Raw genomic sequence first — 19,283 nt, 5'->3', positions numbered from 1 at the left:
TCTCCAAAATTGGGTCAAAGAGGATCATCGTTATGGGTCGTGAGTCTCCGGGGGAGTGCGTAAAGCGCCGCGAATGGATCCAGAAAGGCCAGCTTCTGGCCATCACTGGGTACCACTGTAGCTAAGTCATTTCTGTTAAAGCAACAGTGGAGAAGAGGGCTTTCAAGAGATGTCTGTAAGGCCAGGTCTTCCCCAAAATAATATGCAGAGGTGGAATGACGCTGTATGTTTGGAGGAAATGCTCAGATTTGGTCATTTGTTCAATAGGTTATTTTTTGAACGCCTGCCGTGTGCCCCGTCGGGACAGCCACCGACGATGCTGCAGTGGTTGCAGAGGTAACTAAACAGGTTGCGGTCCTCACATTCTCACCACTCAGAGAGGGAGGGAGACGTCGCCAAGTTGCCTCTCAGGTGAAGTCACACCTGTGACCAGCACTGTGGGTGGCCACTACCAAGCACTCGGGGCACTTGTAATGGGGATTAGGACTCAATCATGGTGGCCAGGCTGGCTTCCTGACCTGTGAATAGTCACGGGTCCCCAGACAGAGGCTCTGGGGCAGAAAGAGTCCTGGATTCTAGGAGAAGCGTATCATTACTTTCATGTGCACATGTCCCATATATGCTTCGGTATCCAGAGAGGGCTTTGTTTCCAGCATGCTATGCAAACTTTGACACTTACTCGTTGAGCTACAGCCGATGAAAACACTTTTGAACGAATAAAAGGGCTGTGTAGGTGGTGGTGTGACTGTATGACATATATTTAAAAGAAGAAATGTTTTGACATTAACTATCTCCCTGCTAGCGAAGGGGATGAGGGAACATAAGTTGTCCAACTGTAGATTTTGAAAACAGGGAACTATATTCAATATCCTGTAATAAACCATAATGGAAAAGAGTATGAAAAGGTAAATCACCTATACTTCAATTAAAAAAAAATTATTGCCTAAAATTAAAAAAAGAATATGAAAAAGAATATATATATACACACACATACATCTATAACTGAATCACTTTGCCATACACTTGAAACTAACACAACATTGTAAATTAACTATACTTCAATTAAAAAAATTTTTTTAAATATGTATTTAGACTTATACATTCATATCAATAAAAAGGAGCCTATATTATTCCCAGATAGAGTTTGTATGCAAAGCCTAGGATAGCAGTTAGCACAGGTATTCAGCCAGAAGTTTCCTCTGGACACACACAGCGAATGTTACCACTGCCAAGCTTGTTTTTCAGTGAGCTCATCCGACAGGCACGATGAAATGAGGTCAAAGAGAAGTTTCCAGAGCTTCAGACTCTCGGTTTCTAACTCAACTAAGAAAAGGTTTTAAAAAGGAAAAATCCCTGACCCAAACCAAGGCAGAGGGAAAAAAAACTGCTGTTGCCTAAAGCAACTAAAGAGAAACAGTGTTTCCACGGCTGCCCTCTACCGCTGCGCGTGTTGGGGAATCATATTTTTGCCGCCAGCGGTCTTATTTCTTTTCCTCCGACCCACGCACCATTTTGCTGAAACATAGCTGCAAGTGAATTTCCACCCATCTGGGCACACTTGCTAACTATACTGAAGCATCCAAACTGCAAATATCAACCCCAGCCATCTCCCTCTCCCCTGTGATAACTTTACTCTTCAAAAATATTATTCCATTCTTTTTCCGGCCTTGTGTATGACATAATCAGAATCATGTACACACACTTGCCTCTCTCTCTCTCTCTCTCTCTCTCTCTCTCTCTGGAAAACCCCTACATTTCCTCATATTCTAATTGCATTGTCAAGTGTTTTGTTTGGTTCATTAATTCCTTCCCAGATGATTTGCTCCTGGTAGGTTTCTAGCAAGTTCTACCCATGTCTAATAAATCATCTTAGAAAACGCTGCAGGTTCTTCTCCGTCCTAGAGACTAGAGTCCTGCACCCCTGCAAGCGGTTTTATTCTCCTTCCTCTCACAAGATTATCCTCTTCAGCTTCATTATTAAAGCTCTCGAACCATCCAATAGCAGAAGAGAGATTGCAGAATGGCTCGCTTCCCTGCAACATACTCAGGGTTGTTTTGTCATCTAAACAAAGTTTCTCCAGGTGGCTGCAGGCAAGGGGTCCGTCTCCTCTCTGTCCCCTGCTGGACCTGAGAGTCAGGGGGATGACTGAAAGGACCTGCTACCCTGATGGGATGCTTCCATATAACCAAAATGGAGAGCAAGAAAATGAAATCAAGAGGTTTTAAGTGAGTATCCGGAGGATGTGAAAGGATTTAGGGACACAGGTCTTGCTCCCAGGATGTGACTGAATTGTTGGAGCAGGGGATTATGGGATTGTGTCTAGAAAGGCTGTAAGGCATAGGCCAGGTGTTGGGTAATCAGAAATAATCAAGGAGGCCCTCAGGGGCCACTGAGATTCATCCTACATTAAAAGTCATCATCATCACCTAGAGTAATGCCCTCATTTACAGGTGAGGAAACTGAGGCCCAGAAAGGACCCGTGGTTTCTTTTGACAAAAAGTATAATATTTTGCTTACTTTATCTTCTTGGTTCCCAGCATTTATCAATGACAAGACTCATGCGTATGTGATTTAGTACTTTTAACCCAGTTCATATTTTCTACAAATATCTTTAATTTTATTTTTTATTTTTGTTCAGATCAACAAACTTATCATGGGCCTCCTATGTGCTAGGTGTTCTGTGCGGTTGAAATATGCAATTATTCTGCCATTCTTCTTTCCCAGAGTTTAATCACCAAAAAAGCGAGGATCAATTATTATAATGTGGTCGTAGTTTAAGCGCTTCGGTGCCTGTGAAGTCAAGAGGCAGAGTCATTTTATTTCCTATTTCAGAGGTGATAAATATCCTAGAATGTGATCATTATTCTTTTCGTGCCATTTGTAAATCACATTTATAAATCTTTGAGAAAGAAGTACCAACTTAAGTTTATTCTTGATTCATAAAGGTTCTAAATCTTCCCAGTTTCTGTTTCTTCCACCGTAGATGTCTCCAGAGTTGGTTATTCCCACTCATTTTCATTGGTTCTTCTTTCACAGCCAATATTTCCAGAAATCTGCATTAATTTCTCACAGCAGCCACGAGGTAATTGCATATCTCAGTGGAGATAACGTAGGATTTACACAATCTATTGATGTCAAGTTGTTCCTGGGCTCTGGTTGCAGGGAGGGGTCTCAGCAAAGTATGACTGTTTTGGCAATCCAGGAAAGATGTGTCCGGATTCATGACTGCATGTAAACACTCCTAAATGGAGTAGTCATACGTATTACAGATGAAATGTGAGCTGGGTAGGATGAAGTGTTTTTCCTTTTGGAAATGTTATTCAAATTTAGAAATACATCTCAACCCAGCAGAAAAGAGGCAAATATTTTCTCCTCTAACCTGAATTTCCTTAACAAATTGAACAGTAATTTGCAATTAAAACTATAGAATCTTTCCAAAGTTGAGGACAGACACAAGGTTAGCTTTTGTGCTGTAATTATGTCAACTAGGTAAGCAGTGAAATGGCACCCCTCCCGCAGTTACGCAGCATCACTCTGCAAAATGATTCTGTTCGCATAAAATATGGACTCATGTCCCCCACTCTGAGAACACTTGCGCAACAAGGGCTGTCCCAAAAAAACAGAACAAAACCAAAACCAAAGCCAAAACGAGGGCTCTCCTGCCAAACTGCAGGCTTCAGTTCTGCAATTTTTCCTTCCCTTCTTAGTTCTCCCTGTGGGAAGGTTAGGAAATTTTTCATAATGAAAATGCCCACAGTTAGCTATCATAATACCACTTTGAACTGCTGATGTCCAGTAAAGGTCAAAACTAAAAATCCAAAAATTCTTGTCAGTGGACACGGTGTGCATTTTTAATACTAAAACACCAATAATGTGGGACAGTTTACGTGAAGGAACAAGAGTTTTAGGAGCAAGTGGGTGGAGCTCCCCTTTTTGAAGCTGGGGAGTATGTGTCCCGTTTGGCAGACAGAATTGTTGAGATTCGAGATTGAGTAGCTTTTTTAATCAATCAGCAAGATAAACCGTTCTTCCTCTTCTAATCTAACCTCCTTATGGTTTTCCGGCAAAAGGGTGGAGATACAGGATTCCAGAGTCTCAGGGAGCAAAGTCTCCAGCAATAACTAGGAGCTTCGGTCGGGGCAGGACGCTGTCATCGTCCACGTGAACTTGTGAGGAAGGCACCCCAAGAAGGAGCAGGGACTTAGGACCCCGCCCATTACAGAGAGCCTGTAGGCAGGAAGTAACCCAGTAGCAGAACCATCCAAATTATCAAGAAACCCAGGACCTGCCTAGGTCCCTATTCAGCTCAAAGGTTTTGAGATTTGGAGCTTGCGTTTGTTTTGGCTTGATGGTCACACCTCAACAGGTAGTTTACTTTTGCAAAGAATGCTATATTTGGAGTTAGTAGTTCGGGGGAGCTTGAACTTGGTCTCCTGTTTAATAGCTATGGAACCCTTAGGCAAGTCACTTACCCTCTTGAGTCTCAACTTCCTGTGAAAATGGAAAGAACTCCCCTGGTGGTTGGGAGGGCTCCACTTCCCAAATATCTCTTTGGTCTGCTTGCGCCACTCAGTCACCTCGTTCCTAGCCTCTAACAGTCCATTCTTCACACAGCAGCCAGATGCTACGATCATGTTTCTAAGAAGTAAACCTGAACACGTAGCCTTTGAGTCCTGTCACCTCTCCACTGCCCCCCCACCCCCCCCCCACCCCCACTTAAATCATCTCAGGACCAAAGTCCTATCTGTAGCCTCTGAGGGTCAACATAGTCTGCCCCCGCCCACCCCTCTAGTCTCATCACATAAGCATCTCTGTTCCACCTATCCTGATCCTCTTATACCAGGTTTCGTCCAGCCTCAGGGCCTTTGCACATGCTGCTCCCTCTGTCTGCAATAATCTCTCCTCTCTTCCTCTCCACATAAATCCTGGTTATTCTTCTGATTTGTCCTCAACATCTCTTCCTCAGAGGAGCCCCCTCTTCCCAACACCTGCCCCCTTAACCCTGCCAGGTTCTCTTTCCTTCCCTCAGTTATGGGATTATTAGCATCTGTCTCCTTACCCAGACTATGAACTGCTCGGGGCAGCTCCCATTTCTGGTTTTGCCCACTGATGCACTGGGGTTTCAGTAGGGGTATTGGGCACATAGTCATTCTCGGGTTTTATTATTCATGCGCTGATTGCACATGAATAAGTGAATGTACAGTGCCTAAGCCTCGTGTATGGTACATAGAAAATACTCAGAAGTGTTAGACATTATTTGTTCAAAGAATCAAGTAGCTTTGGTCTTTGGAGGACATTTCGAATTCCAGCCCTGCTTTCTAGTTTTCCCCTGATGTGGAACTTTTAAAAATGCTTTTTAGGAAATTGGAGGTATTTGAGAAGATACAGCATAATTTATTTAGAAAGGTGATTATGGACAAGCCAACTAATGATTACTTCTATATGAGGACAGAAGAAAAACTAGCCCTTCTCTAAACATTCAGGGGTAGTTTTATTTTCATACTGACACCAGGCCCTTCTCAACTGATTTTTTTCAACCACTAAGACGACATTTAATTTTTACGGCATTTTCTTCAAGGATCCTCCACAGTCATTTTAACAGACGTTTTACTAATCGATCTGTAGACCACTAAATGAACTAGTTGGTGATGCAGGAGCCAAAATTAGTTTCCATCTAAGTGATACACATCATAATGTTATTTCTTTGGATAGAAAACCGACAACAAACAAACAAGATTCCAAATCACTGTTGAGGTTACACAAATCCTTGAGAGCCCGGAAATTCTATTTCAAGTGAATCAACTTTAGCTTTGATTTTCTTTCTGGAGTTCATTGGTTTGTTGCCTGACCTTCGTGTTCTTTAGAGATAGTTAGGAAATTTCATAATCTTGTTAAAAAGCAGCAAATAAAGTGCAGGTCATTCAGGCCAGTAAGCATTTTTCAAAATTAGCTCTCTTGGCCTGACTCCTCTTTAAGATTCAAAGGGTTCAGAAACTCTGAGGCTACTTATTTCATTACTGCTCAAGAATGTTCTTTTTTAACAAAAGACTACGTTTGCCCTAATTGGACTGTTTTAAATGGTGTTCCGTTGCCAGAGCTTCACAACATGCCTTGGGACATGGACGTTCGTAGGACAGACATGCTAAAATCTGATGAGACAACTTAGTGAGAAAAGAATTTAGAGAAAAGATAGATGCCCCTCTGCTCTGAGCTTCTCTGCAATTAAGTGGGAAGGGATGGGTTAGTGAGTATCATTAAATGGGGTACCATCACCACCATGAGTTCCTGGGAAAGGTGAGGTGACTGAGCCCACCTGGTTCGGCGTGGAGGAGCCCACCCATCCCCACCAAGGCATGTCCAGTGAATGTCCTCCTTTGACGAGGATCTTTGTTCTTCCCACTTGAGCGTATGTTCCTTGTCTAGGGCCCACCCCTCTCTCTTTCTGATGACGCTGTTTCATCCCAGTTTCATCCCACCATCCCTTCTTGGGGTCAGTATAATCAGCCGTTAACACTTCCCTTCGCTTCAGGGCTGAGGTTGGGTCATAGCACTCCAGCTGTGCTGCCCAGTGGTTAGAGCATGCACTTGCAGTTGGGCAGGCCTTCTTCAAATCCCATCTCTACTGCTCATGAGAGGCACATCTTTTAGGAAGCTGCCAGCACTCCTCGGGCTTTTATTTCCTGGTCTGTAAAAGCAGAGGTAATACCACTCACCTCACCATTGACCTTCTCACTGTGAAATGGGATGAAATTGTCCACGTGAAGCACTCAGCACAGCACCTGGCACAGGGCAAACACTGAGTGCTTGGAGTTCAGGGTATCACATCCTTGAGATGGATGCCAGGATCCAGAAAAGGCTTTCTTTCCACATAAATGAGTGAAACGTAAAATCTGTTTTATGGGTATTCTTATGTGATTTATTTGCAGTTAAGTTTTTACTGAAATTTGACAGCTGGAATTTTTAGGAACCACATGTGGACCAGTGTCTCCTGTAAAAGTGGTGACTACGAGCCAGACTCCCTTCTAAGCCCTTTGCAACAAATCTTTACAACTCCATTTATAGATAAGGCACAGGGAGAGGTACGTAGTTTGTCCAGGTTTGTAGGGTTATAACAACAGCTAACATTGGGCACTGTGCTAAGATCTTTGTCTCAAAACCCTAAGAGGAAAATACTTTAATATCCCCCATTTCCAACTGGGGACACTGAGGCACAGGGGTAGAATGATTTACCCAAAGTCACACGTCTGGTAAACGGAGCAGGGATTCAGACCCCTGTGTGTCTCACCCCAGAGCCCCGACAGTGTTCATTCTTTACCCAGTGTTACTGGGCCTTGGGTACCACTTTATCAGTGCCTGGCACATGTTGGGTTCCCCAGTAATTCTACAAATGAGCAAGGACAACAGATAGCTAAAGTTTATTGAGCCCTCACTCTGTGCAGGGCCATACACCCTAATTACTTTCTCTGCACAGCCTAATTAATTCTAACACCGCCCAATGATATAGGTCCTGCTGTAAACCCATTTTAGTGGTAAGAAAACTGAGGCACCGAGAGGTTAACTTGCCCAAGGTGCTACAGCACGTAAGTGACACAGCCTACATTGAAGCCGAGGCAATCAGCCCTAGGGCTGGAGCTTTCAACCTTCACCGTGGACCCTCATCACATGTAAAACTCCTGCCTGTTCTTGCCCGTCTTCATGCAGTATCCGTTAGAAGACCCTCCTCACTTGAAACTTAAATGACTGTGGTGACATAAAACATCACTAAACATTGATGTAAATCCTGTGTGACAACAATTCTGTTGATGGAAGAATCTTCCTACACGTCCCTTCCTCTAATGGTCAGAGACCTGAGGGTAGGAATTTTATTCTAGCCAGCCCTCTAGTCTTTGAGGAAATCAACTAACAAATTTAAGTTTGTACAAGAGATTTATGAGACCAATATGAAGTTTATACCAAGGAGATGGAAATGACATAAAATGGTTTTCATAAGGCCTTGCTGTGATGCTTGCAAAAACCTGGCCACGCTTTCTTCCTTCTACGTGTGGCTATATTTGCTGTTACCGTAGGAGATCATGCCAATATGGATGGTTAAATGCAGTAAACTTGACGTGTAGGAAGAAGCGTGAACCCTTCTGAACTAAGCGTGCATCTCCCAACTCAAGGTGAAAGCCACCAGCATCCTTAGCGGAAGGTCTTCAGGTGCACAAACACTCTCTGTGCCTCTTGATTTCATCCCCGTTAAATGGTGATGATAGTAGCACCTCCCTCGTGGGAAGACTATGTGAGTTAACGTATACAAAGTGCTTAGACCAAGTCTTCGTCTGGCACAGCAGGGTGCCGTCCCCCTGTTGGCTGTATCACGATTGACGTGTCAGAGACTCCAGCATTTGGCCTCACGTATCCTGTTCACTCATTAGGTACCAAGGTGAACGATGCCGCACAGAGAGCTTTCTCAGAGTGCTCAACCTGGATGCACTCAGGGAGGACCCCTGTTGACAACCCTCCTGGCGAGGGGTGAGGTAGCTGAGCACCCAGCAGTCCCCTCCATGTGTCCAGGACTCAAGTGTAAATGCCCGTAGGCCAGGCCATCGCGCGCTTCCACTACACCCGACTCCAGAGCTGGGCGGCCGAGCGGGCCCAAGGCCAACCCTTCTGGCTTTCACTGTGACTTAGACAAGGGCCCCCCTTCCCCTGGGTGGACACACCTGTAGCCCACCCATCCTCCTCGCCTCCCGGCCTGGGCACGTTGCTCACGGTTGAGTCTGCGCCGCTGCTGGAAAGGGGAGTACGGATGGGGAGGAGAGAGCATGGTCCGAGAAAGAGAAAGAAGCAATTACCCATTTTCTGATTTTTCGATGAGGTCTGTCAATTTGGTATTTCTTGTTTCTTTCCTCTCCATTGGGGATCAAGGTTCCTTTTTGACTTCCAGTGGCTCCACTTTGTCACCTGCAAGTTCAGAACCCAGGGACTTCAGGAGAGCTTAGCTAGGGCTGCCTTGTTTCTTCACAAACACTCCAAGACCTCTCTGGGCCTCATGTATTTCATTCTCCAAAAGAGCAGAGGGTACTTTCCTTGATACCACTTTGATCGTATCAAGAAATGGAACAGGAGACATTTTAAGATTGAAAGTGCTCCTCACGAAATATGTATGTATGTAACCAAATACAACACACGTTTTATTCTTGTTTGGAATCTGCCAGTTATAAAAATGGACACATAATCAGGTTTGTGTTCATCTTAGCTATGAACATAAGATCAGAGCAGAAAATGCTTTTGTTTCCAGAGTAGGAAAGACCATGAAATGCCAACAAACGTGCGCGAGAGGAACATGACAGTCTACAGACGCGTGAATAGGTCACTCAGGTGATAAATTATTTGCGAGGCTGCTACATGCCAGCTGCTGTGTTGAGCTCCGGGTGTCCTATAGTGAACAAAACACACAGTTCTTGCCCTTGTGGAACTTAGGGCCCCATGAGAAAATATCGGCAATCGACCGAAAATCAAATAACTACGTAATTACACATCTCAAAACAGCTGTGAAGGGTGTGATCCCATCTGACTCAGCGACATCTCCTTGTGGGAATGTCCTCCAGCATCACTAGTCCGCAGGTAGAAACGGGGAGGCAGGTGGTTGGCCGGAAAGATAGGCCAGGGCTTTTCAGATGAGTCAGAAGGAATAAGAGAGGGGCAGGGATGGTTGAAGACATTTGCAAGCACATCCCCCAGGGATGAACAGCGCTGAACCCTTGGAATGTGAAGGACCGTATTTAACTGACTTGTAACATGAAACCAATCCCTCCTCCAGAAGAATTAAATACATACCTGGAAAAGACACTCGAGTTTCAAAGAACTTAAGGGACCTAGACTGTAGAGAGATTCAGCTGTAGAAACACCTTGTTTCCAAGTACTCACCACTGGGCTTTCCTATAATATGTTGGGCTGCTTCTTTAAATTACCACCTTTAAGATGAGGTTAAAGTATGCATGTTCATTTTAAGATGCAAAATGGTTCAAGTACACTGTAGTTTAACGGACCTCTGTAACCTATCGCTCACAATGGGATCTCGGGGTGATGAAATCAAGGCTTCCAAAAGGAGATAAGCAAGATTTTCTTGATGAAGATAGGATTTTGACCTGAGAAGAAAGCATCTTGTAATAGTGTGGGACTAATACTTTTTAATCTGAGTACATCTATGATTTTTAGCCTCTTTCTTTAAGACGTGTCATCTCTTTTATCACTCGGAGGCTGGTAGCCAGGTATATTCTATATTTAGGGGGGAAAAAAAAACAGTAAAGCATTTTGAAACATGATAGGCTTAAGTTTGACAGAAGGAAGACTCCTCTAATAGGAAAATTACCCAGGCTATACATTCATCCACGCAGGGCGCTCAGAATATAATGAGGGGATCTTCCCGTTGAAGAAATACCAAACCTAGGAAAATAACATCAGGACACATTTAGAAATTACCATGGACAAACCTCACTGCAGTCCTTACTGCAAACCAAATGCACCCATACAGATGTAAGTTCTACTACATCGGAACTGAGGTCTCTGTGAGTGTAGTCTCCTTGTTCATACCGTCTTGAAAGTGAGTACTTTGCACAGAAACATATTAATTTGAACACCATTTGTTCACTAAGACCCATATTCCTTCTTAACTGCCATAATACCTCTATTTTAGATAAGTTGGCCTTCCCTTTATCAAGCCCCAGAGCAGACTATAAATTCGAAATAAATTAAGGCAGACAGGAGTTTCCTGAATGAAAAAAATTTTTTAATCCAACCTAAATCAGAGCTTGAAACCTTTTACTTTTCTGTATGTAGTTTATTATCATCTATTGCTTCCAGTGGAATCTAAGTTTTAATTAGTTTGACAACATAGGTGTGATATTTTACAGAATGCAATCACTGCCCCTGTATTTAATTAAATGAACCCTATAAAAGTGGGGTTTTAGCCCGGGGCGTAATTTATAGTAGGCTGAATTGAAAACTGCATTAGCACTTTATACTGGGGTCGTTTGCACATGTAATAGAAATCGAGGTGATTGTGATAAGCCGATCCTCAGAAACCAAATGTCTTCCCATAAATAGAAACGTATTGTCTAATTTAGAGAGAATATGCTATGTCTTTTCCAAATATATCTTAAAATACCCCGAAATGCTTACAATTATGTTGTAGGGAACTTTGAAAGCTTTCTGGCTCCTGTTTTGAAAGGTGATTTTAAAAAGCGTATGACAGTAGTTTCACCAATGGAATTTCTAGGTAGACCGTGAAAACCAAGACTCTTTCTAGGTCGTGAGCTTAATTAGCGTTCCAGCGTGTGTAGATTCTGTCTTCCTCGGCCAGATCCAACCCCTCATTAGATGCCACGGTGAAATGCTACCCACAATGCATTTCATGTGACCATTTCTTAAGTGGCTTGCACATCCTGTGGCCTCATTTTTCCCCAAGAAATTCTTCTAAGTGGTATCCCATCAGCCAAGAGGGGAACAAGTCTCCCTGAGTAACCTCAGAAAATACTTGGTGAATGAGTGAAAGATGGACAGCTGGGTTATCAATGAAATGTACCCCCATGTGGAAAAACCTACCAGCTTTGCGTCCGTTCTCAGGACCGTGGAAAACATACTCATGGGCACCTCACGCAAAGAGCCGCAGTCATGCTACCCAGGCTTAAATGCAACCGGGAGGGAATCCTTCCATGCCCTCAGCATCTTGTCCCTGGAGATCGTATGCTAAAGGACCTCTTGAAGGTTCCTTAGTGTCCTGTCATATTTGCAGCAGTGATGTTTGCCCTGAGATAAAGCAATTGGATTTTCACCCTAATTGCACCTACATCCCAGGGGACCATCCAGAGCCTTAGGTGAATAACTTAAGCATTTAATTTATAATAAAGTTTGCCATCAGCATTTTTTCTTCCAAAACATTCAATTTACTTGGTTTTAGAGCTGCATAAACTGTTTTAAAAGCAATCTGCTCAATTGGGCGAGTTAATGATATTTAATTTGACTGGGCCAAACGTCACGGGATGAACATTGCGCCTGTAATTGCAGCCATCATCACCGCCGTCTTGTGTAATGTACATGTAATGCTAATCCCGGGAATAAAGGTTGTCATTCTCGGTTGGCTGACGGCGTGCACTGGGCTCATCACCTCGCTAAGTCTCTCAGTGATGTGATTCCAAGATGACAGGGTAATAAGTGTTATGTGCACAAGGTAATTCCAAACAAATTTGGCCGCAAAAATGGATTGTCTAGGAGAGTAAGTTCCTGCCTTGTCTCATCATCTTTTAGGAGAATGTAATGATGCCTAAAATACCTTGTCAAGAAGCTTGTGTGGCAGGGGTCAAGTCCTGTAAGATTTATCCATTGCACTGCCCGCTCCAGAGAACCCCAACCTGCGGACTGAAAACATCAATATGTATGTTGGTAGCTCAGGAACGTTTGGGCTGGGAACTTCCCTGAAAAATAAAGAAGCCTCTCAGTATACAAATGTCTCTTAAGACTACCTAACTAGACTGCATTTTGCTTCTTTGATTTGCGGACTCTTGTCTCCTGGGAAAATGTGACTGTTCTGGGGTAGGATCCCCATTAGCACTGGTATCTTAGTAAATTCTTATGATGTGCATGCTAGGCTGTAAAGTAGATTATCTCATTAAACTTTATAATAATCCTAAGAGGCATGACACTATAATTACATTTATTTTGCACATGAGGAAACCGAGACTCAGAGGGAAATAAATGGTCCGAAGCGACAGTCCGGATTCTAACCCCGGTCTGATTCCACAGTTTCAGCCCCTGGGCACTGCAGCCCTGAACCGTAAGAAAGGAGTGGGTCGCCTGGCTTGTGGAGCGGCATATTTGAGCTGTGTTTGATTAACATATACACGGCACCGGGCTCCTGAAATTGTTCCCTCAGGTTCAATGGTCAGAGCTGCCTTTCTGTGGGACCCAGCCGTGAGCGGGTCTGGTGGGGGATGAGAGGGCGCTTCACAGTCGCCGACCAAGTTCCTAGCCTCCCTTGGGATTTGCCACCTCCTCTCTCTCTGCATCTTAGGCCCTAGGGATGTTATGGGTGCTGTTGCATCAATGCCGTTTAATAATACCCAAAGTCAGAGAGATTCGGAAAAGCTTGCCTGCGTTTGTAATCATGTGCGCCCAGACACAGGGCAGCTCTTTGCCCCCGAGAATCTTCTTAGCTTAGACTGATGCAGACAAGTCCGTCCTTTAATTTTTTTAGGTACCATTTAAGCATCTGCTTAGTGGTTCTAGCATTGGTTTAGAACACCTATACAAGAAAGCAATAGTTGCCATCACTTTTCTGTAATAAAAAAATAAGCTGAGTAAAATATACTCCTAATCAGAAAAGCATCTTCACTCATTGTTTTATACACATCAGAGGAATGTCTATAGGAACAAATAACTACATTCCTGTCTAACTTTACAGTACACCTGTGCAATACCTATACCTATTGGGGTGTTTTGGGCTGCAGGGAGTTAAAATACAAGTGAAAATGGCCTAAAGTATAAGGATTGTGTTATCAGATATGACAAGAAGTTTGGGGTTAAGAGGTTCTAAGCTTGGTCGGTTCATTTGCTCAGTGATAATCATCAAGAGACCCCAATTCTCTATTTCTCTGCTCTGCATCCCTTAGTGTGTTAACCTGGCCTCAGAGACCCAGCTCCATGTCTAAGCAAAAGGAACCAGACCTCCACAATGGGCTAAAGCCAATTAAACCCACATCTCAAGTCTCCCCCAGAGGGAGTGCTCTCTGATCTGGTGGAAAGGAAACAAAGTCCAAGCTCTTTCAGCAGAGAGGAAGCAGGAGGAACAAGGAAGGATGCTTTTTATCAGGCAGCTGACCTTTCCGCTGAGGTATTTGCAAGACCTAATTATGTGGATAAAACGTAAAGACTCCTAGGACAGATTTTTTTTTTTTTTTTTTTTTTAAGACACAATCGGAAGACTCCCTTAGAAGAAAGTCCCATGCTCAGTCCCGTTTGGCAAAAGGCCAACTTGCAGACCCATTCAAAAGTCTTACTGTGAGTTCACTGTGGGTAGAACTACCTTTAGCACAAGCCATCCCCAGCATGGCGAGCTGGCATTGGCCAAAGCAATATCTCCTCAGGGTGCTGTCTACGGCATTCATTTAATCCAGGAAGAAATTTACTATTGCATCATAAATTCGTAGATGATTTGACTCCCGGTGTCACGCATTAATGGAAAATACGACTCAGACAGTTCGGCCTTGGAGCGAATTTCACAGCACTCCAACTTGGGCTTCAGTCCTCCGCCCTCACCTCATCCCCAAGCCCTCAGAGTTCTAGGCTCCGAGCAGGGAAGGGGTCGAGGTGCTCAACTGGCTTGCAAAGCTAGAGAGAATTCCTTCATGTCCTTTCATTCTGTCCTCCAAGGAGGAAGAGTGAAGACGGCCGTGGTGTTAAATCCTGGGGTTTCCAGTCGTCCAGGGTGAGGGATGGTAAGAGTTTGACGGTTCAGGCATTCACTTATTTACTGGTGCACCGGAGTCATTTTGCAGCCCACAGTTCCTGCTCTGCCAAACTCGCTCATGATGATAGTAAATTACTTAAGTGGACTGGATCCAAATCATTAATCATCTCCAGTGGCGATTCATTTGGGCTGCATTACAAGGGAAGAATCTGACATCTATCCCTCAGCCCAACAGCTGTTTGCAAGGCACTCCAACCTAGAGTTCTTGCCCCTGTAGGGCCAGAGTGAAAGCGCTTAGGGAAAAAACCAGAAAAACTGCTGCATAATCGGTATTCATGTTCTGCTTGGCAAAGAGAAACCGAAGTGCTCTACCTCAGAGGACAGACCTAATCGTCAGTGTGCTGTGAAGTACACGATGCTAAGGTGGGGCATGTCGATGCCAGACTAGAAAAGGTTCGGTGTTGGTTTTGGCATTTACAAATAAATGACATGAGTTTGTCAGCGGTGCTGTCCAGAGAAGATCTGAGAAGCCAAGGAACTTCTGCAAACATATGTTCTGCCGAATATGATTCCTATACCATCATTTTATATTTGCCTTTAAGCAGTATACCAAGCACTTGGGGGATGATATCAAAGTATTTCAGAGCCTGATAACTCTCGTGTGAGTGCAATCATTAGACATCACCTAGCTATCGGAACACAATGTCGTAGTCCTTTGCTGTGGGGAATGGGACGGGGAGGGTAAAGGAAATAGTCGAGCTTCCATGTTGCTTGGAATAACTTCATTTTCTAGACATAAGGTTCTGGCTTCTATTTCCTCTTGTGTAAGCTGTTCTAAAGATAGCCGTGTTCAGTTAGTTTGGATTCTGTCATTGGAAAGAATCCTGGATGCAGCATCCAAAGCTCTGACCCATCAGTAACTAGCAAGGTCATCTCATGCAGTTTATTTGTGGCTATAAGGGGAGGGGAATGAACATACTTTTGGTCTTGCCAGCTTCCCATGACTGTGATGACGGACGTGTTAAGAGGCATCTTCATTTAAGTCATGTGGTAGACAGTGGGCGCTCGGTAAGTGTAGACATTGAGGATGCAGCAGTAGCAAAGGACTGTGCACAGTGGGAAACGACACAGCAATGAAGCTAGCTGCTGTTTCCCAAACATGGGCCAAAATGTCAGGTCATGTGAGTTCCTCCTTGATACTTGCCATATCTACCTGTGACCTGTATTATCACTTACTCAATATTCTCATTGACTTTTTAAGGAAAAGCAAAGGCATTCATTTAAGAAGGAAATGTCATATCGCTTCCATAAAAGGGAGACTAATCTCACCTGACAGGAACTGGGAAAATACACACCATTAAAACAGAACAATATAATTAATTTCCAGGTAGCTGGTATGGCCCGATAGAGGCTGTGAGCCTGAGGCTGCTCATTTCTCTCACAGGCAAGATGAGGAGGGGATGAAATTGTGTTAAAGACACTCCAGTAGGAAGCCAAGCCTTCCCTGCCGTGAGATTTATGATTTCCTGCCCGATCTGCACACCTCCAAACCTACCCCCTTCCCACCAGGCATTACTGGGGAAACCTGAAACAGAGCAGTGAAGTCCCCGGACACCCGCACGTTTTCCTTTTAGCTGCTTACACACAAAAACCGTCTTTCTGGCTTCTGCTTAATTATAATCCTCTCCCCCTCTACTATTTTTCGACAGGTCAACGGCAAAGACTTATCCAGAGCAACTCATGACCAAGCTGTGGAAGCCTTCAAGACAGCTAAGGAGCCCATCGTGGTCCAGGTGTTGAGGCGAACGCCACGGACCAAAATGTTCACGCCTCCGTCAGAGTCACAGATGGTGGACACGGGAACCCAAACGGACATCACCTTTGAGCACATCATGGCCCTCACCAAGATGTCCTCGCCCACCCCACCTGTGCTGGATCCCTATCTCTTGCCCGAGGAGTAAGTCACATGATAATGAATCTTAAATGTGTTAAGTGTGGTACAGAAGTACAGAGAAGTTGGTTTCTTCCCTTCCATGTGGTGAAAACAATGAACACATCTTAACAGTTTTCCTCCAAGTTGCCCACGTTTCACTTTATTGTTTATAGAGGTAATAAATTGAATCCTGCTCAAAACCGCTCCGACATATTAATTACTTTGTTATAACCCTGGAGCGGAGTTATTCAAATTATATTCGAAGAACAAAATTACTTACAAATGTCATAAAAGTTGTTTCCGAATAAAAGTTAATCACTGCAAATGGCAGTGGTAAGGTTTGGTAGTTATCACTAGAGGGAATGCTGATGGTTCTTTTAAAGAGACAACAAAGCAAGTTGTGAGGGTATAGAGAGCCCAGGAGGTTGTGCCTTCTGGTTTCTTGGGTCTCATTTCAAACCTGGATCCATGGAGTAAATTCACACATGCCTCATATAAGCACTGCAGTTACCGATTAAATAACAGCTGTGATCCAACACATCACGTAAATTACTTTACACACGACTCTCCTCTTACCTTACTTACTGCCAGAGATATCAGGTAGTTCAGAGGCTTCGAGTTGGACAAACCTAATCTCTAGCTGTGTAACTTGGGTAGTTTATTTCCCTGGGCCTTATTTCCCCTCTATTAAAATGGGATGACAATAATAGTACCCATTTCTTAGGATTGTTGAAGGATTAAATGAAATAATGCGTGGCAAGTTCTCAGCATGGCGTATGGTAAGCACTGGATAAATGATAGTGGTGATCACTGTTAATTTAGTGATTGATGTCAAATATGTAGGGACAAAAATGAAGAGCAAGAAATTTTCTCAGGTGGACAAGTGGCTTAAAAGCTGTCCGTTTTAAGGTGGCTTTTCGGATGTGACTTTGCACACCTCTGGACAAGGTGTCCCCTCCCTTTCTTAGCCTCTCTGGCTGACGTTAGAGGCCCTCCTCCCATCTTGCTCCTGGTTCAGATCATTGCCTTGATGCCTTATTTCAAAGGGCATCTGCACCTCTCCTAGGGAAATCCTCTGAGCGATACCTGTCGGATTCCTATTAGTAGCTCAGTAGCTGGAGTGAGCACACGTTTCCTGTTGTTCTGCCAGATTCCAGACAGAGGCTGGCCTCCCCTCCCGTGGTTCTGACGGTTAGCTGTCATCAGAACCCAGGGCTAATTCCCCGGGCGCGACAAAGTGAATTGGGCGGTGGGCAGCATGTAAAGGTAGAGGAGGGAGTACCCCCCCCCCCCGCCCCCGATCCCGTCTGACACTCAGAGTGCACAAGGCAGTATGCAGAGAACTGTCATCTCACCCATTTCTCACGACTGTCCCTTCTGTGCCACGAGGAACTGCAGACTCAGCAGTGCTACTGCATGTAAGTTGGCAGCTGGATTGACAGGCAGGTCTGTCCCACCTCAACTTCCAGATCTTAACCACAATACTCCATACATGCCAGTTGCTAGGAAACAACTGGATGATTCAGTGACTACAATCATTCAAATCAGCTGTTTGATGTTTTAGATCCAAACTGCCTTTCATATTGATGAGGCCTTTAAGGCTACTCCTGACTCTCGATGTTGAACCGTCACAGTGACAGGCTTTTTAGAAGCTAAACCCTTAATTTCCTCTTAAGTCTAGTTAACGTGACATGACTCTTCCCCCAAGGGGCAATTTGAGAAATGTCAGAAGAGTGCGGAGGTCAGTGCTCTCCTGGTTCTGGCTGCGAGGTCAGAGGACAGCAGGAGTGTGCATCAGGGCTGAATGGGGGGCGCGGGGGGGTGTTACCTTGAGGCTTGAAAGCCCAGGCCTTCCAGCAGCATCCTCAGTACTAACAGCCCCTTAAGTGCAGGCAGCATATTTGCCTGATGGATGCAGAAAATTGAAAGCCAGCCCTCGTTTGAATGACCGCTCATGTCTGGTCTGTTGTTTCAAAACTAAGTGCCTGGGTGAGAAGACCAGAGCCCACTGATTGCTCTGTTGACCTTTGAGAACGCGGAGGTTTGGGTCCCCAGCCAACAATCAGGCTGAAGCTCTCCATCCGCATCTGACACCTTTCAGAGCCACAGACCTGACTGAGCATGTTATAATTCCCACTGCCTTGGGTCCTAGAGGTTCCATTCGTGGTGTTTCCAAAGAGGTGGTGGGCTCTGTGAATTGTGCTGTACACATGTTAACCTAGAGAAATGCAAGCTTGCAAGCTTCCGTTCTCCTAGGCGTGTGTATGTATGCGGGTCTGCATATTTACACACATGCATTATATGCGTGCATGTATGCACATGTTCTACATACGTATACGTGTACACTGGGTGATGTCAAATGTATTTCTCATTGCGAGACAATCAAAAAAGTTTGAAAAGAGACTGTCCTAGATGACGGCATAGCAGTTGCAGTTTCACAGCCCTTTGAACCTATCTCAGAGGCCGGCACATGCCTTTAAGTGTTGCCTGAAGTTAAACTTTTTTCTCCCCAGAGATAAAATCTAAGAATGAAGCCATGAGCAGTAAATAAGAGTTTGTCTCCCACCTAGAGAGTGAGTTAAAAGTTAGTCACATTGACTCAATGACTAGTGGGCCAGGGAATGATCACTGCAAGCCACAAAGCCAGTCCCTCTCTCACCGTGCATCTTTTTTTTTTTTAACAAGTTTTTTATTGCAGTATAGTTGATTTACAATGTTGTGTTAATTTCTGCTGTACAGCAAAGTGATTCATTATACATATATATACATTCTTTTTTATATTCTTTTCCATTATGGTTTAATCATAGGATATTGAATCTAGTTCCCTGTGCTATAGAGTGGGAACTTGTTGTTTATCCATTCTCTGTATACTAGCTTATATGTGTTTACCCCAATCTCCC

General features: G+C 44.2%; 1 protein-coding gene across 2 annotated transcripts in view; it reads left to right on the top strand.

Annotated features, from left to right (window-relative positions):
* Positions 1–19,283, top strand: part of PDZRN3 (PDZ domain containing ring finger 3) — a 244,604-nt gene that overhangs the window by 200,592 nt on the left and 24,729 nt on the right. For both annotated transcript variants that reach the window (XM_059940195.1, XM_059940196.1), the window contains one exon: positions 16,160–16,407. In XM_059940195.1, coding sequence (XP_059796178.1) covers positions 16,160–16,407 — 248 coding nt within the window. The remainder of the gene's footprint in view (positions 1–16,159; positions 16,408–19,283) is intronic.

The sequence above is a fragment of the Balaenoptera ricei genome, chromosome 11 (genome assembly GCF_028023285.1).
Source record: "Balaenoptera ricei isolate mBalRic1 chromosome 11, mBalRic1.hap2, whole genome shotgun sequence".
In the NCBI taxonomy this organism is placed as follows: domain Eukaryota; kingdom Metazoa; phylum Chordata; class Mammalia; order Artiodactyla; family Balaenopteridae; genus Balaenoptera; species Balaenoptera ricei.
This window is presented reverse-complemented; position numbering and strand designations above follow the sequence as displayed.